General features: G+C 38.4%; 2 protein-coding genes across 8 annotated transcripts in view; one reads left to right on the forward strand and one right to left on the reverse strand.

Moving 5' to 3' along the window:
• The window catches only part of PEX1 (peroxisomal biogenesis factor 1), a 76,302-nt gene extending 69,971 nt beyond the window's left edge, over nt 1-6,331 (reverse strand). For all 7 annotated transcript variants that reach the window (XM_059933821.1, XM_059933823.1, XM_059933820.1 and 4 more), the window contains exons 1-2: nt 6,138-6,331; nt 820-963 (exon numbers count right to left, since the gene is read on the reverse strand). In XM_059933821.1, coding sequence (XP_059789804.1) covers nt 820-963; nt 6,138-6,269 — 276 coding nt within the window. In that variant the 5' untranslated portion in view covers nt 6,270-6,331. The remainder of the gene's footprint in view (nt 1-819; nt 964-6,137) is intronic.
• A 253-nt stretch (nt 6,332-6,584) lies between these two features.
• Nucleotides 6,585-14,804, forward strand: RBM48 (RNA binding motif protein 48). The gene is made up of 5 exons (XM_059933828.1): nt 6,585-6,739; nt 7,278-7,468; nt 9,247-9,392; nt 10,727-11,280; nt 12,919-14,804. Exons 1-5 carry the CDS (start codon nt 6,629-6,631, stop codon nt 13,003-13,005), a joined length of 1,089 nt encoding a protein of 362 aa, XP_059789811.1. The 5' UTR covers nt 6,585-6,628; the 3' UTR covers nt 13,006-14,804.
• The last annotated feature ends 898 nt before the right edge of the window (nt 14,805-15,702 follow it).

Raw genomic sequence — 15,702 nt, forward strand, 5'->3', positions numbered from 1 at the left:
TGTGCAGTGCCCTAGACTTGGCAATTCAATTTTTAATATTTATTTCACTTCATACATATACAGACATGTTCAATGTATATTGTCTGTAATATGTGGAAAGGATCTCTGATATAGTTTGTGGGGGAAAAAATTGCAGAAAATATGTATGATCTCATTCTTTAAATCCTAAAGGTCTAATGAGATCCCACAGTACACAATCATTCTGAGGCTGGGGTTAGAGAAAGGGAAAAACATTTTCTACTTTCAACTGTAAAACATTTGTACTGAATATGTATTACTTCTGCAGTTTAAAATAGTTAAAACCATAAACTGGTGAATATGATAAAATGAAGAGAAACATGAGTCCTTAAGCTTTAGAGTTTACAATCTAAGCACATGAAATTCACAGGCAAGACGAAACTGGAAAAATAACAACACTCTTTGTAGGACAGATTTTTAAAAATCAAGTTATGACCTTGGAAGGTTAGAAAATCTGTCAGAAATAAAATGAAGTTCAATAATATTAAGTAAAACTCATGAACTCATATAGCAAAAATAATTGCACAAAAACAAAATTAGGGAACCTGGAAAGTGAGTAAAATAGTAGAATACAAAATCAACTAGGGACTATGGGAGACTACTAGATAATGACTTAATGGAGTATATGGTAGATAGTGACTTAACAACAGTTATAGTCAACTTGAACATCCTGGATTGGTTATGGCAGCACACAAGTTAGGTGTCGTCTTACCACCTTAAAAAATATATCTGAACTTTTATTTCTATTGCTGTATTACGTGACATCAGAAGAAAGTCATTGTCATCACATTTTGTGCTTACCTGTTCCCCATTTGAAAGTCCAAGTTTCTGACCAACTTGTCTGCTAATTTCAGCCACATTTTCACCTTGATCACTAAAATGTCTGCCTTCCACCCAGCTCAAGAATGCAGGCTCGTGACCCCAGGCTACTTCTATAGCTTGATTCTATTTATTCAAAAAATAAGAAGTGGGGGAGAAAAGTTTTGAAAGTTTTTACATGCTTCTCTGGATTCACATAAAAGATAAACTATTATTGCAATCCACACATACAAAAAGAGTTCTATAAATAGCTGATAGCACTCTGTTATATCCACATTTGTCATAGCATTTTAAAAGCTATAATCTTTTCCAGTACCCAATGATGGTGATGCTATGGGTGAAACCAATACCCTTATATTCTTATGATGGCATTATAAATTAATTCAACCATTCCAGAATTTACAATGGCAACAGGTAGCCAATGAACTTAATAGCCTTTGACCTTACTTACTTATTTAGAATTAATGATTCAAAGAAGAAAAAAACTACACCAGAACATATCTCTTCAGTATTTTCTTTGTGAAAACTCAGGACTGTCTTATATATCTAGCAATATGGAAATTACTAAATAAGCTGTAAATTTACCATTTTAGTAAAGTATAAGTCAATAAGTTGAAACATGTTATCAATAAAAATGTAATAGTATTTATTTATTAGAAGAGTAATACATGGTAAAAGCACAAAAAGTATAAAAGCATAAAATGTTAGGGCTGGTCCTTGTTCCCAGAGGTAATTACTGTTAATAGCTTCTTATGTACATTCCAAAAGTTTTATATTACGCAGCTTCTTAAATAATAATTTTTAAAAGTCTTGAATTATGGAAACATAAGTAAAAGAAAGCAAAGTATAAAACTTATTCTTCTTAAGAGCAATTATATAAAATATGTATGTCTGTGCTTAAGGATTAAAAAATGTTTTCTATGATTTAAAAATTACAAACCTATTAAAGAAATATTGGGAAATATATAAACCTGGAAGGGAAAAAAGGAATTACTGATATTCCCATGTGAATATCAACCATGTTAGTCTATTTCTGGCTAATCCTTTTTTTTAAATAAATTTATATACTTTTTAATTTATTTATTTTTGGCTGCATTGGGTCTTTGTTGCTGCGCGAGGGCTTTCTCTAGTTGTGGTGAGCGGGGGCTACTTTTCGTTGTGGTGCGTGGGCTTCTCATTGCAGTGGTTTCTCTTGTTGTGGAGCACAGGCTCTAGGCACACGGGCTTCAGTAGCTGTGGCACGCAGGCTTCAGTAGTTGTGGCTCATGGGCTCTAGAGTGCAGGCTCAGTAGTAGTGGCGCACGGGCTTAGTTGCTCCGTGGCATGTGGGATCTTCCCGGACCAGGGCTCGAACCCGTGTCCCTGCATCGCGAGGCGGATTCTTAACCACTGCGCCACCAGGGAAGTCCTTCTTACAATTCTTTACAGGACAGTTCAACCACTCTGGCTGACAAAATCTTTCCACCGAGAACAATGTGATACAGTAGAAAGAGACTCAGATTTGGAGTCAAAGTCCAAAGTTACTAGGTCAGCTGTAACTATGTGAGCTGAGATTATAAGAGTCAAGGTGCCCAATCCCCCAAAAACTTTCTATGGGGTTTCATCAGTCATTGACATATAATGCAGATCAATTCCCCTATTTCATATGAAGAAAGTTTTAAAACCACAGATGTTAAATAAGGAAATATGAAATATGCCCTGAAATATCAAAAAGGAGAATCCACCAACTCCCTGGAAAAGGGAAAAATCAACTTCATTAAATATGAAAAATACTTCAATTATTCATTTGGTCAAAAGGTAGTAATCAGCCCCATAAAGTCATAATATATGTTCAGTTAGATTCAGTAAACTTTGCAGACTAATGTTCTGAGTTCATTTTTACGTCAAAAATCATTCACGTGGACCACAGAGCCCCTGGGCCCTCAGGTAGAGAGAAGAAAAGGACAGCTTAGAGAGAAAGGAGCCCCTTTTCCAGGAGTTCAATCTAATCAACAAATGACTGACCTGCTTTTGCCCAAACCCATGTTATCCATATCACTTGAAGGGAATTGCTGGGTGAAACCATAGGTTGCAGTGCCTTAGGATCCGCCAGGTCCGAGGCCTGGGTAACACAAAGGAAATGACAAAATGGCTATTTCTGGAGGGTGATTTAGGTTCATTTGGTTGCTCTCAGTGTGGATATGAATCCTCTCCCCTGTTTCAGTAACGCAGACAAAGTAACTAAGCTACAGTAGTGATTCTCAACTGAGGGTGATTTTCTCCCCCAGGAGACATTTGGCAATGTCTCCAGATATTTTTGGTCACAACCGGGAGGAGGGGTGTTGCTGGCATCTAGTGGGTAGAGGCCAAAGATGCAGCTAAATATCCTACAATACCCAGGACAGTCCCCCACAACAGGAAATTTCCCAGCCTAAAATGTCAGTAGTGCCAAGGTTAAGAAATCCTGAGTTAAAGCATCCTCTGGGTACCCAGTCCTGAAACAGGACTTGGATAAACAAAAGAAGACAATACTTAAAACACAGAACAGAATATAACAAGTGAGCTGTGTCACATAAACACTGCAGTGAAGTTTTGAAAAGGAGACAAATGTGGGCAACAGAGAATCTGAAACTACGTGGAGGAGGTAGAATTATGCTGTTTTTAAAAGCATGGAATGAGGAAAAATGCTTTAGGGAAGAAGAATAGCTTGAGTAAGAGTACAGAAGTGGGAAGGAGCTGGGTTATGGAAGAAACAGCGAGGAGGCGAGGGTGGCTGATGCAGGTGAGTTACAGACGAGGGCAAATTAACTGCAGGGAAATGGACTGGCCAGTTTGCTCATGCATGAAAGTACAGAAATGACCTAGATACCTAAGGTCTCTTTCACCATCAACATTCTATGATTCTAGAACAGCGGGTCTCAACTTTTTGTGCATCCAAGTAGCCTTAAGTTATTTCTAAAACTACAGATGCCTGAAGCCCACTCCCCAAGATTCTGATTCAGTAGGACTGAGGAAGAACCAGAACATCCGTATTTTTAAAGCCTTTTGCAACATGATAAATACAATGAACACTGTTGCATTAATATATATGAAACTTGTTGAGAGTAAACACTGAGTTCTCATCACAAGGAAAACGTTTTTTTCTACTTCCATAATTTTTTATCTATATGAGATGATGGATATCACTAAACCAACTATGGTCATTTCATGATGCATGTAAGTCAAATCATTATGCTGTACACCTTAAACTTACACAGGGCTGTATGCCAATTATATCTCAAAACTGAAAGAAAAAAAGGAAAATCTGACACAGGCCAGAAAATCATCATTCTGACTCTTTACCCATTACAGTATTACCTGTATTACGTATTCAATGCTTCAGCTAAAGTAAAGTAATTCAACCTATTAACTCCCAACTCATGACTTTCTACTTTAACAATTATCTATGCCCTCTAACTCAATAATTCTGGGAGCCTATCCTAAATAACCAGAAAATAAAACAATGTTTTATTATATATTATACAACAAAGATATGTTATTTTTAACTTTTATTAAAATATAATTACAGTATCACTTTTAATGTCTAAAAATTGAATACAATATAAACGTTCCATCACAGTGAACAATTAAATAACGGCAAACTTATGACAGAATACTAATTAGCCACTAAAAATGACAATTACCTTTTAACAAAATAAAACACTTATAATAACACTAAGGGAAAATATCAGGATACAAAACTACATATAAGGGTGTGTGTAGGACTCCATTTCTGTTAAAAATAGAGATTAGAAACAAAACTAGAAGATTTGATTCAAACTGTTAACATTAGTTATCTTTAGGTTTGGGGATTATGGGTAACTTTATTTTCTTGTTTATAATTTTCCATGCTTTCCAAATTTCCTATAAAACATGTATTACTTTTCTAATTGGGGAGAAAAGTTGGCCTCTTCTGCTGATATAGGCTGGACAGAAACAACAGTTTGTTCCAAGGCTAAAGAGATTTAAGTTTCAAAAATATATCTATGAATTAATTCTTATTAATACTTATTGAAGGCCAAAAATTTTAAAAATAGATCAAGACCACTAAATTCCTAAATAGTGATGAATGTAACACAGCATCCACATTTTAGAGCTACTGTAAGGAAGCAATCCTATAAACTCATTAGGTGGGGAGTGTTTCCTATAAAACTCATTAGGTGGAGATTTGAAGGCACTGTGGACAATTTCCATCAAAGCTGACTGAGTACAGGGCAGGCAGGATCTACCTGGGATTTGGTGACATAACTAACTCATCTCCTGCCATGAAGGGAGCTCATCAGGGCCAAGAGACTACCTACTTTATGGTAAAAGAAATAATGGCAGGATCTGTTGAAATTAACATGCTTTGAAAGACGGGGCAAATATAATCTAGAAAAGTAGTTACTAAAATGGAAAGGTGGGACATTTGAAATTATTGCAAACTCTTAAATATTTCCTGCAAGGATTAGCCAGTAGTGGGGTACTAGGCAACCAGGATTTTCAAAGATTTCGAATATTCTATCCTTTTGCCCCCAGAAGCACACTCAAACTCGTAGACCAGGTGCCTCTATTTTAAAATAATGAAAGTAGGGATGTGGTTAGAGCTATGAACTACCACAATCACAATGTTCAGACGGCAACTGAAAGCAGAGGTTCAAGTAATCCTAACTACATACGTCCAAGTATGCATAATCCCACTGCACATTCCCAGCACACCTCAGAGGTGGTCCGAGCAACGGAGACGCTGGAAGAACCTTCATCTTATTAACCTATCCCGCTGGTGGGACACAGGGCTCAGTCTCTGTTAACCTACAGGGGCTCCACAAACCAAGTCTGCCCCTCCTTCTGGAGGCCCAGGCCACAGCCGTGAAGGCACCTGGAGATCACTGGTAGGAAAAACACTCTTTAAAAATGAAACAAAACAAAACCCCAAAAGACAAACAAACCCGACTTCTCAAAAGCTTTTCCAACCTGGAGTGAGAAATAGTTGAACGCAGTGGCAGAATATCAGGATGTCTGAAAGCCCAGTTTCACCGAGTAAAAGACCTGGAATGCGGCAAGTTAACTCAAAGGCCCGGGGCTGCACTAGACGTGGTGTGGTTGCAAAGACCGCCCAGACCGGCCCACAGTCTGGCCTCTGAACCGGTCGGCGGCCCGGGGAAAGCAGCCCGCGTCCCGCCGCCGGGAGAGGCCTGAGCGGCCGCTGCGCCCCTAATAGACCTGGGTCCCGGCCGACCGCAGACTGCCCACCAGGTGCCCCGACTCGGGGCCGGGAAGCCCGTCCGGGGCAGGCGCGTTACCTGCAGCAGATGCAGCTGGGCCACGAGGCGCCGCGGCAAATGGAGGAAGCAGTCGCGAGCGTTGATGAAGGCCACGGTCACAGCCGCCCCGTCACCCCCAGCACCCGCCAGGCGACCGCTGCCCCACATCATCCGCAAGCGCTGTTCCCGCGGCCGCACACCCTAGCCGACCGGGGCTAACCCGGCAGGCCGAGGACGTCGGAGCCGGAGAAAATCGATCGGCCCCGCCCCTAGCCCCGCCCCCTGCCCTGCCGCGCATCTGTAGCGGGAGGGGGGGCATGGAAACCTGCTCCGGCTCTCCGGGCCTCTCCGCCGCGCCGCAGGGGGGCGGCACCTCGTTTACCAAATCCTCGCTCACAGGAAACGATGGCTGACTCTGTCGATTCTTCAGCCAATCTCGGCACGCCTTGACCCCTCCCTCTCTCTTATTGGATGCACAAGAGGGCAACGAGGCGGATGTTGTCGTCTCTGCGAGGGCCCAAACCGGCAAGATGGCGTCGAGTGGCGGGGATCTTGGGGGCGTATTCGAGCACCACGTCCAAAAGGCTGTGTGCGACTCGCGGGCCAAGTATCGGGAGGGGCGACGGCCTCGCGCTGTCAAGGTAAAGTGATTTTGGCTTCATTCGCTATCCTCAGTAGCTTTATGTGAGCTCTAGTTTCACATGCCTAGCTTACGTAAATAAAATCTTGAAAGGCTGCGGTCACATCCATTCACTGGAGATGAGTGTGAGGAACGCTGATACTCAGGTACCAGATATTCTTGCGACCTCTTTAGTCACTGTTAGAACCTCAGCTCCGTGAAAACAGGGCTGTGTTTTAGTCATTGTATCATCCGCGTTTACACTAGTCCTTGTCACATTGTAAGGCTCAATGACTATGTTAACTCTTTCCTGTCGTATCTACCGAGCCAACTTCTGGAAAACGTGTCGATTGAAGGTAGTCTATTAGGTGCTTTAGCTAGAGGCCTTCACACGTAGGGTGAATTCTTTATGCAGAGAGAGGGGCAAATTTTTAGATTCTTTTTTTTTTGCAGACCCTCTGAACAGAATAGATCTTGTTTTCAATTTTTTTTTTTAATAGGAGCAGATTTGTCTTAGGCTTATTTGTGAAATACATTTAATGTGTCTGCATTTCTTTTAGGTATATACAGTCAATTTGGAATCTCGGTACTTATTAATACAAGGAGTTCCTGCAGTGGGAGCGATGAAGGAATTAGTTGAGCGATGTGCTTTATATGGTGCAATTGAACAGTATAATGCTCTAGACGAATACCCAGCAGAAGACTTTACAGAAGTTTATCTTATTAAATTTCTTAATTTACAAAGTGCAAGGTAATATGCAAGTTAAGCAGTGTCTCATTTTCTCCATTCCCATTGGTATCATTTTGGCCTCCCTCATTCATTCCTGAATTACCCAATAACCTAACATGGCCGTTATTATTTTTCTCCAGTTTTCTTAAGTGTTAGCTTTACCAAAACTCTGTCCATCAGGTCATTCCCATACTTAACAATATTCTGTCGTGTAGTATGGTAGATTAAAGATTGGGTTTGGAGTAAGTTTTCAGGTTCCACTGCTTACTAACATCGTGACCTTGGACAAGTTATTCAACCCCATTAAACCTGTTTTCGTATTCTGTAAAATCCATATGGTAAAAGGATCTACTTATTGAAGTTGTGTGAGGATGAAATGAGATAATTCACGTAAAGGGATTAGCAAATGCCTTCTGTTCAGAATGCAATGAACATTAGCCGTTGAGGGACTTCCCTGGCTGTCCAGTGATTAAGACTTTGCCTTCCAGTGCAGGGGGTGCGGGTTCGATCCCTGGTCGGGGAGCTAAGATCCCACATGCCTCGCAGCCAAAAAACCAAAACATAAAACAGAAGCAATATCGTAACAAATTCAATAAAGACTTCTAAAATGGTTCACATCAAAAAAATCTTTTAAAAAAATTAGCTGAGTTTCTTATTGTTATGCACCTATGTGAATTGACCCCATCTTTTCTATCCTTCTATATATAACATAAACTCTCTGCTCCAATAAGGCTGAAATGTGAAATGCCTTATCTCTTTTTATGTTGATTCCTATTCTTGTCACTAATACACTCCAAGACCCATCCTTCCATGGCTATTACAATTCTTATTTTCTTTTCTGTGCTACAAATAGCACTTGGGTACACGGGGTCATGTATTGTTGTCCGGTTGCTCTTATGTATAATCTCACTGCTCTAACCAACTTGCCAGCTCCTCATGGTGAGGGAAGCATATTTTCTCATTGTGCATTCATTCTAAGGAGTTTTTACATCTCCCACACCACCTAGGACAGTAGACCATGCAGTGTGACATCTGGATTTGAATCCTAGCTTCACAAACCAATGTGGGCATGGCCAAGTTATAAATCTCCCCAGGTCTTAGTTTCATCATAAGATTGTTGTAAAGTGTTAATTCAAGTGAAGCATTTAAGCACTTAGGACACTGCCTGTCACGTGGTAAAATCTCAATGAATATTTCTTATCATTTTCCTTGGGCACAGAAGTACTTAATTATTGTAGTAATTCCTGGCCAGTCATAGATGTTTAATAAGTATTTGTTGAATGAATACCATCCTCTCATTTTCTCACCGATTGTTACATATTCAGTATTTCCTCCATTATTGAAGGTTTACAGTAACAATATTTTAAACTAATTTCTTACATGTGAATCCCATTATAGGAAAACATTGTGCTGAAAAGGCTAAATTAGGTATGAGCTAACTCTCAAGGGCCATTTAACTTAACACAGAGAAAAATCTCTATTTCATGACCACAGATTGTGTACCTCAGACCAACCAGCTGGATCCTATATTGGTTAAAGGGAATCTCGCTTGTATAGATGACTTAGCTTAAAACCTATTAGGACTCTTGGGAGAGGGGAGGAAAGGCTCTAAAAGAGTATGCAGTGGATCAGTAGGGTCAATACCATCCACAAGCAGAGCATCTTAATTCCCAAGCTATAGAATATATATACACAGCAAAAGCTGGACTTTGCTCTTTAGATCAGTGTATTGTATACTAGTTAAGCTTTCATCCTAAGTAAATCTAGATTAGTAAACCATGATATGTATTTCTGTTTAGGATAGCCAAGAGAAAAATGGATGAACAAAGTTTCTTTGGTGGATTGCTTCATGTGTGCTATGCTCCAGAATTTGAGACAGTTGAAGAAACCAGAAAAAAATTACAAGAGAGGAATGCTTATGTAGCAAGAACTACTAAAAACAAAGGTATGGAAAGCCTATTACTAAACACCTATGTGTCAGGCATTTTGCTAGGTTTATCATCATGGAGTTCCCAGTCTAGTGAGAAGACAGACAAGTAAAGGATCACAGTTTTCAATATCTGTAAACTACAGGGTTCTTTACAGAATGCTATGTAATGTGGGCTGGGAAGGGAGAGGTGTTGTTTCATGGAAGACTTCCTAAGGATGAGAGAGGTGGCTGAGTTCTGAAGGGTAAGTAGACATTACTCAGAAGGCGAGAGGAAGAGATGGAAAGATGGGCCAGAGGAATAAATGAGCATCATGCATTTTAAGGAACAGTGAGTAGTACATGATAACCACAACACAGCTTCGGTGAGAGATAAGAGAAAAGGAGACAGGAAGTAAAGCCTGAAAAGCCTGTGTCCATGCTGAGGAATTAAGGCTTTGACCAAAAGGCAGTGAGAAACACCTCTGATGTGCAGACCAGTTACAACTGCAAAAAGTGGATAAGTTCCACTTTTGATGAACACCAGCTGGCCAGATGCCCAATATGCCCATCCAAGTTGCCCTAGACACAAATTCCCAGTGCACGGAGTGGATTCATAGGATCTGGCACATGGATTGTAGAACTAGAGCAGTCAGAATTGGACTAAGATAATGTGTGTGGTCTGAAATCTGAATAGTTCCAGAGGCTCAAATTACCAAATTTCCACCCTTTGGTTAAAAGACAAAGACAGGGTCCAGACAGCTATCAAATATGATGAGTTTATGGCTGAGTAAGGGGCATGTGGCAGTGTGAAGAGAGAAATAAAGTGGAAAACTTACCTGAAATTTTGGCAAGAGCTGTTGGGAGTCTCTGGTCAGTTGTAAACACTGAACTTTAACCTGTGTAAATAACTAGCTTCAGGAAAACCTGTATGTGTGACCAAAGAAATGATAAAATATGGACCCAGCGTATTGTCTCCTTTAAAAACTACAGATACAAACTAAGCAGCATGATACATTCATATAGTAAAATACTTTGAAGCCATAAAAAGTTTTCTATGTAATGACATGGAAAAACTCCCCAAGATTTAGAGTTAACTGGAAAGCAGAAAGGTTCAGAAAAATGGGTATTACAGGAGAAAAAGAGGGGTAAGTGGGAGGAAGAAAGGTAAGACATACTGGACAAATATCCTTTTTAGCTTTTAAACCATGTGAATGTATTCCCTACTCAAGAAGTAAATTTTTTAGGTTAGCGTTCATTAACATCTTAAAGTAATGTTTCTTTTTATAAAATTATATGTTTCTGAATGATGAAAACAATAAATGAACCATTTCTGTTTCCCTTTCTCTCACCTTTTAAATTCTAATATAAAGATCATTACATGACAAAGAAGCATAAAGATACAAAAGATTTTAGACAGGACTTCCATTCGAAGACCTCTGGATTTCCTGCAGCCTCTTTGAACACATCTACTGGGAACTCAGACCTTTGTCTTCCTTATTCTTGTGAGTTGCCTTTGTGCTATTTCTCCCCCAAATGTACATGTTCATCAGGAGAACATGTGGACAGAGCATCAAACTCCTCTCAGGATGGTAGAAACCATGATGAAACACTGGAGCGTTGTAACCACTATGACTCTCTGCAGAAAATGCAGATGAAAACTTTGAAAAATTCAGTGGCCTTCCCTGGTGCACAGAAGGCTATTACTCCTTCAGAGGCAGTTGACAGATTTATGCCTAGGACAACACAACTGCAGGAGCGGAAAAGAAGAAGAGAAGATGATTGTAAACATGGTACTCTTCTTGAAGCAAGTACAAGTAGTAATGAGGTTATGATTGGCCCTCAGTTACCAGACATTCCTAAAGTGGACATGCATGATGACTCGTTGAATACAACAGCGAGTTTAATTCGGAATAAACTTAAAGAGGTAAGATCATTTAAAAAAAAAAAAAAAACCGTTTTAAGAGACGATTTGGTTACAGGACTAACAACTGAATGTAGACTTATTTCTGGGAACTATGGTATTATCATTCTTGTTTTTTTCATTTTTACTTTTTAGATGTGTTTCCTACAATTCTCTATTGAAGTACAATAACTGAATTTGACTCACAGATATGTATTTGCTTTGATACCTTTAATCCTTGCTTTAAACATATTTTATATCACTCTAAGTAGAAAATATAAAAGCAGTAGTTTTAGCCAGTTAGATCAATCTGTGAGAATGGAGCCCAGGCCCTCCCTTTTTTAAAAGCTCTCCAGATAGTTCTAATATGAGCCAACGTAGAGAACTACTGCATTGAGGGAAAATTATTACAATTTATCTCTCAAGTTCAAAATCACAAATTACATAAAATTCAAATGCTTATTTTGCTTCTTTGACACAGATAGCCACAGAAGAAGGTGAGATTTCTAAAGATTAGGCCTTAAGGTCTGAATTTTAATTTTAAATTTCTTAAATAGTTTAGAGCTAGATTGTTCTACTTAGGTTGCAATTTTTTAATGTTATTTACATAACCATTTTCCATTTTCTAAGCACAAATAAAAGAAAGTTAACATTTGAGTTAGTGTTTGAAAAATACCTTATCGTGGGGCAAGCCTTTCAGAAATCATAATCTGCTGGAAAAAGGCCATTCTCTTATACTTGAACTCAGGTTCAGAAAGTGCTTCTCACATAGTTGTACATATATTTTACAATGTAATTAAGAGAGGCTAAGGTAGATTCTTTTATGTACCCTTTTTTAACCTCAAAATTATTATCCAGTTGAGGATCAGGAATTGTTTTATAATAATAAAAATCCATGGACACAATTTTTATGCTTAAGCCTCTTTAAGAATTTTTTTGCTGGTACTGGCACCCTTCCTTCAGATACAACTAAACTGAGACATAGATACAGATACATAGCTATCTTAGCCAGAGCTGACTGTATTTTCAAGAAAAAAAAAGTTAGGTCCAAATCCTAGATATAGAAATAGTAGAACAACAAAAAGGAGAAACACTAAATACAGTTTACTACAGTTTCTAATAATTTTCCATTTTAAGTGAAGACTGTCTTACTGTGCTTTAACTTATACTGTCTACCTTGCTCTGATGTATTTGATTTCATTGTTCCCTAAGAAATTGAGGATTCTAGCATTTTCTGCTTATTTCTTTAAATTTTTCATCCCCCATCCCCACTGGAGCCTCCATGTCTCTAAATATATCAAATATTATCAGTGTTTCAAGTTATGCATAACCAGGGTATCTATCTGTATTTATAAAATTACAAGTGACTTCATCATAAAATAACATCTATAAAGGAATGTTAAAGTAGAGCATATGTTTACTTTTCTCCCCTCAAAATTTCTTTCTTGTTAAATGGCTTTAGAAATTTTACTCCCAGCAATGTTTGGACAGAAAACTTTGCTCTGTGCCTAGATTGTAAGCTGCACCTTGAACTTGGGCTAACTGCCTTAAATGTGATGGCAAGGATTAAACTACTGGATGTATATCCTACCTATTCTAATGGTTTATTACTCTTGTACTATAAAAATTATAGTGTTGGTGGTTCTCTTTTTTTTAAACTAGGTAATTTCATCTGTGCCGAAGCCTCCAGAGGACAAGCTGGAAGATGTGCGTGGAAGTCATCCTTTAAAACAAAGAAGAAGAATATAAATTGTCTGCAGTAAACTAATATTTTTAAAAGCCTATTTATTTTTTATTTTTAGGCTGTCATTTTAATTCTTAAAGAGATTTTACTGCTGGTATTTTTTTTAATGCACTCCTCTTTGTAATTTCATTCAACCTACTTGTCTCATATAGTTTCATCTTTTAAAATTAGTTTATCATGGACAAAATACATGCCAGCCAATTATGTCCCTTAAAAAAACTAAAACTTTTCCAGAAGTTCCAGCCAGTGACTTTGGTTACATCTTATTGGCTAGAACTGGGCCCGTGGCTGTTCCTCATAGAGGAGTCTAGAATGTTGAATGTTTGGGTTTCCAACTTCTGTGGTTGAGGAAGCAAGAGAAAAGAGGGTTGTGAATGGCTGATTCACAGTATTTGCCCCCAAATCTCAGGTTGTTGGTTAACTTAACAAATTAATTAATTAGTTTATCATTACTTATCATAGATGTATTTTGATCCATACTTAATATTACAGAAGTCATTCTTATTACCTCTCACACTGCAGTCACTGTATGTAAATTAATTGAAGCAAATATAGAAACTTTACAATATAAATATAGGCAACCAGGATCTGTTTCTGAATTTAATAATTTTGAGTAATTCACATTCAAAAACTAGAAGTCAGGATGTGATGGAATGCCAGGGCTTCAAAATCAAGACAATTCTATAAAGCAAAAAAGTTAAACTATTAGAACAAAGCTAAAATTAGAAGCTTATATGCTTTAGTTAACTTCAAAGAGTAATTTACTTCATCTATGGCAGAAACAAATCACTATTTGTAAATGCTAGACTTTTACCACTACTTTTAGCACATCCACATTTTTTTTCCTGTCAGTGGATCACATAATTGGAAATCCAAGTATGTCCAGGCTGTTTCTTTTTTTTTTTTTTTTTTTTTTTTACTGATATAACAATAACCTGAGGAAGCCCATACCAAATGGTGTCTGTTTTTCTCCCTGTCCTTAAGGGCCTCTTGCCTAATGGATTGAATTTGAATATAAAGGTTAGGAAGTTCCTCCTTCATTTATGACTTACTGATTCAAACTTGCTAGGAAGGCACTTAGTTGTGGATGGTATTAAAAGAAGCTGCAGGCAAGGTGTCTGTCTGGCTCTACTTCCTTGGGAGGTAATTAGATATATAGTTGACCCTTGAACAACGCGGGGTTAGGGTTGCTGACCCTCCACACAGTCAAAAATCCACATATAACTTTACAGTCTGCCCTCCATATCTGCTGTTTTGTATCCTCAGATTCAACCAACCATGGATTATGCAGTACTGTAGTATGTATTTATTGAAAAAGAAATCCACGTACAAGTGGACCCTCACAGTTCGAAACCATCTTGTTCAAGGGTCAACTATACTTTTTGCTGCACTCTCAGTTAAAAAAATATATTAGTCATCTCAGCATAGAGTTGGAAAAAGCAAGTTGCTCTCTGGATCAGGCTTCTCAGATATTAAGGTGCTGTGAATCTCCACCTTGTGGTCTTTTTAAAATGCAGACTCTGATGGTGGTGGCAGAGGCTGGTGGGTAGCAGAAATTGGGAGTTGTTTAATGGGTATAGAGTTTCAGTTGTGCAAGACGAGAAGAGTTCTCGAGATTGGTTGTACAATAGCATGAATGTACTTAACACTACTGAACTGTACACATAAAATTGGTTAAGAAGGTAAATGTTATGATAGGTGTATTTTACCACAATACAGCAGAAATTAGCACAACATTGTAAATCAACTATAGTTCAATTAAAAAAAAAATTTCTCTGATAGCCCTAAAGGGAGGAGCTGCTAAGTGGGTTCTGTGTTCTTGAGTGGATTCCCGATCTGTGACTGTGTGAAGGCCAGCCCTCCTTGTCCCTGCCAACATACACAAAATTTGACCATAATGAGAGAAAAAATAAACCTTTCTTGTGTCAAGCACTTAAAAAAAAAAAAAAACAACTCTGATTCAGCTGGTTTGAGGTGGGGTCCGAGATTCTGCATTTCTCACAAGTTCCTAGGTGATACCGTTGCGGCTGGTACACAGACTACACTTTGAGTAGTAAGGCTCTAGATAACTGGCTTACAGATGAACACTTGGGGAGCAGCAGAAGAACCCTTGGTGTTCCATCTGAACCTAAGCAGTTACTCCAATCTAGTCCATTATTCTAAACTCTTTCACCCATCAGGTTCCCAGACAAAATTAAAACGTGAGAATAAATGACAACGGGACAAGTTAGACGAGCTGAGATAGCTAAGGATAGCTTAACAGTATGCAAATTCATTCACAAAATCACCGTCTAAATTACTGCAGAGAATAAAAAGTTTCTTCCTATATCACATGTTTGCAAAGCACAGTTGGTCAAAGGAAGAATTAAGAAAGGAAATGTTAGTGAAATTAATTATCAGGCTGACTCTTCTGGCTCAGAAAACCTTTGTCATATTCATACTCGAAAATCCTTCATGAGCACAAATAAAATACTATAAGGTACTATACGTGTCCAAAATTTTAAAAACTTAATTTATTCTCATTGTTTGACAACAAACAAGAGAAAAAGATGTTTTCTCCAAGCAGTTTATGGTGGGTACTTGCTGAATCCACTCTGTATTTGCTGTTCTATCCCTTAAGCAAGCCAATATATCTCGGGGTTTTTTGGGGAAAATATTAACATATAGGAAATTAGGAATTGTGTATGGCTAAGGTGGTTACA

This window comes from Balaenoptera ricei, chromosome 9 (genome assembly GCF_028023285.1).
Source record: "Balaenoptera ricei isolate mBalRic1 chromosome 9, mBalRic1.hap2, whole genome shotgun sequence".
Lineage (NCBI taxonomy): Eukaryota > Metazoa > Chordata > Mammalia > Artiodactyla > Balaenopteridae > Balaenoptera > Balaenoptera ricei.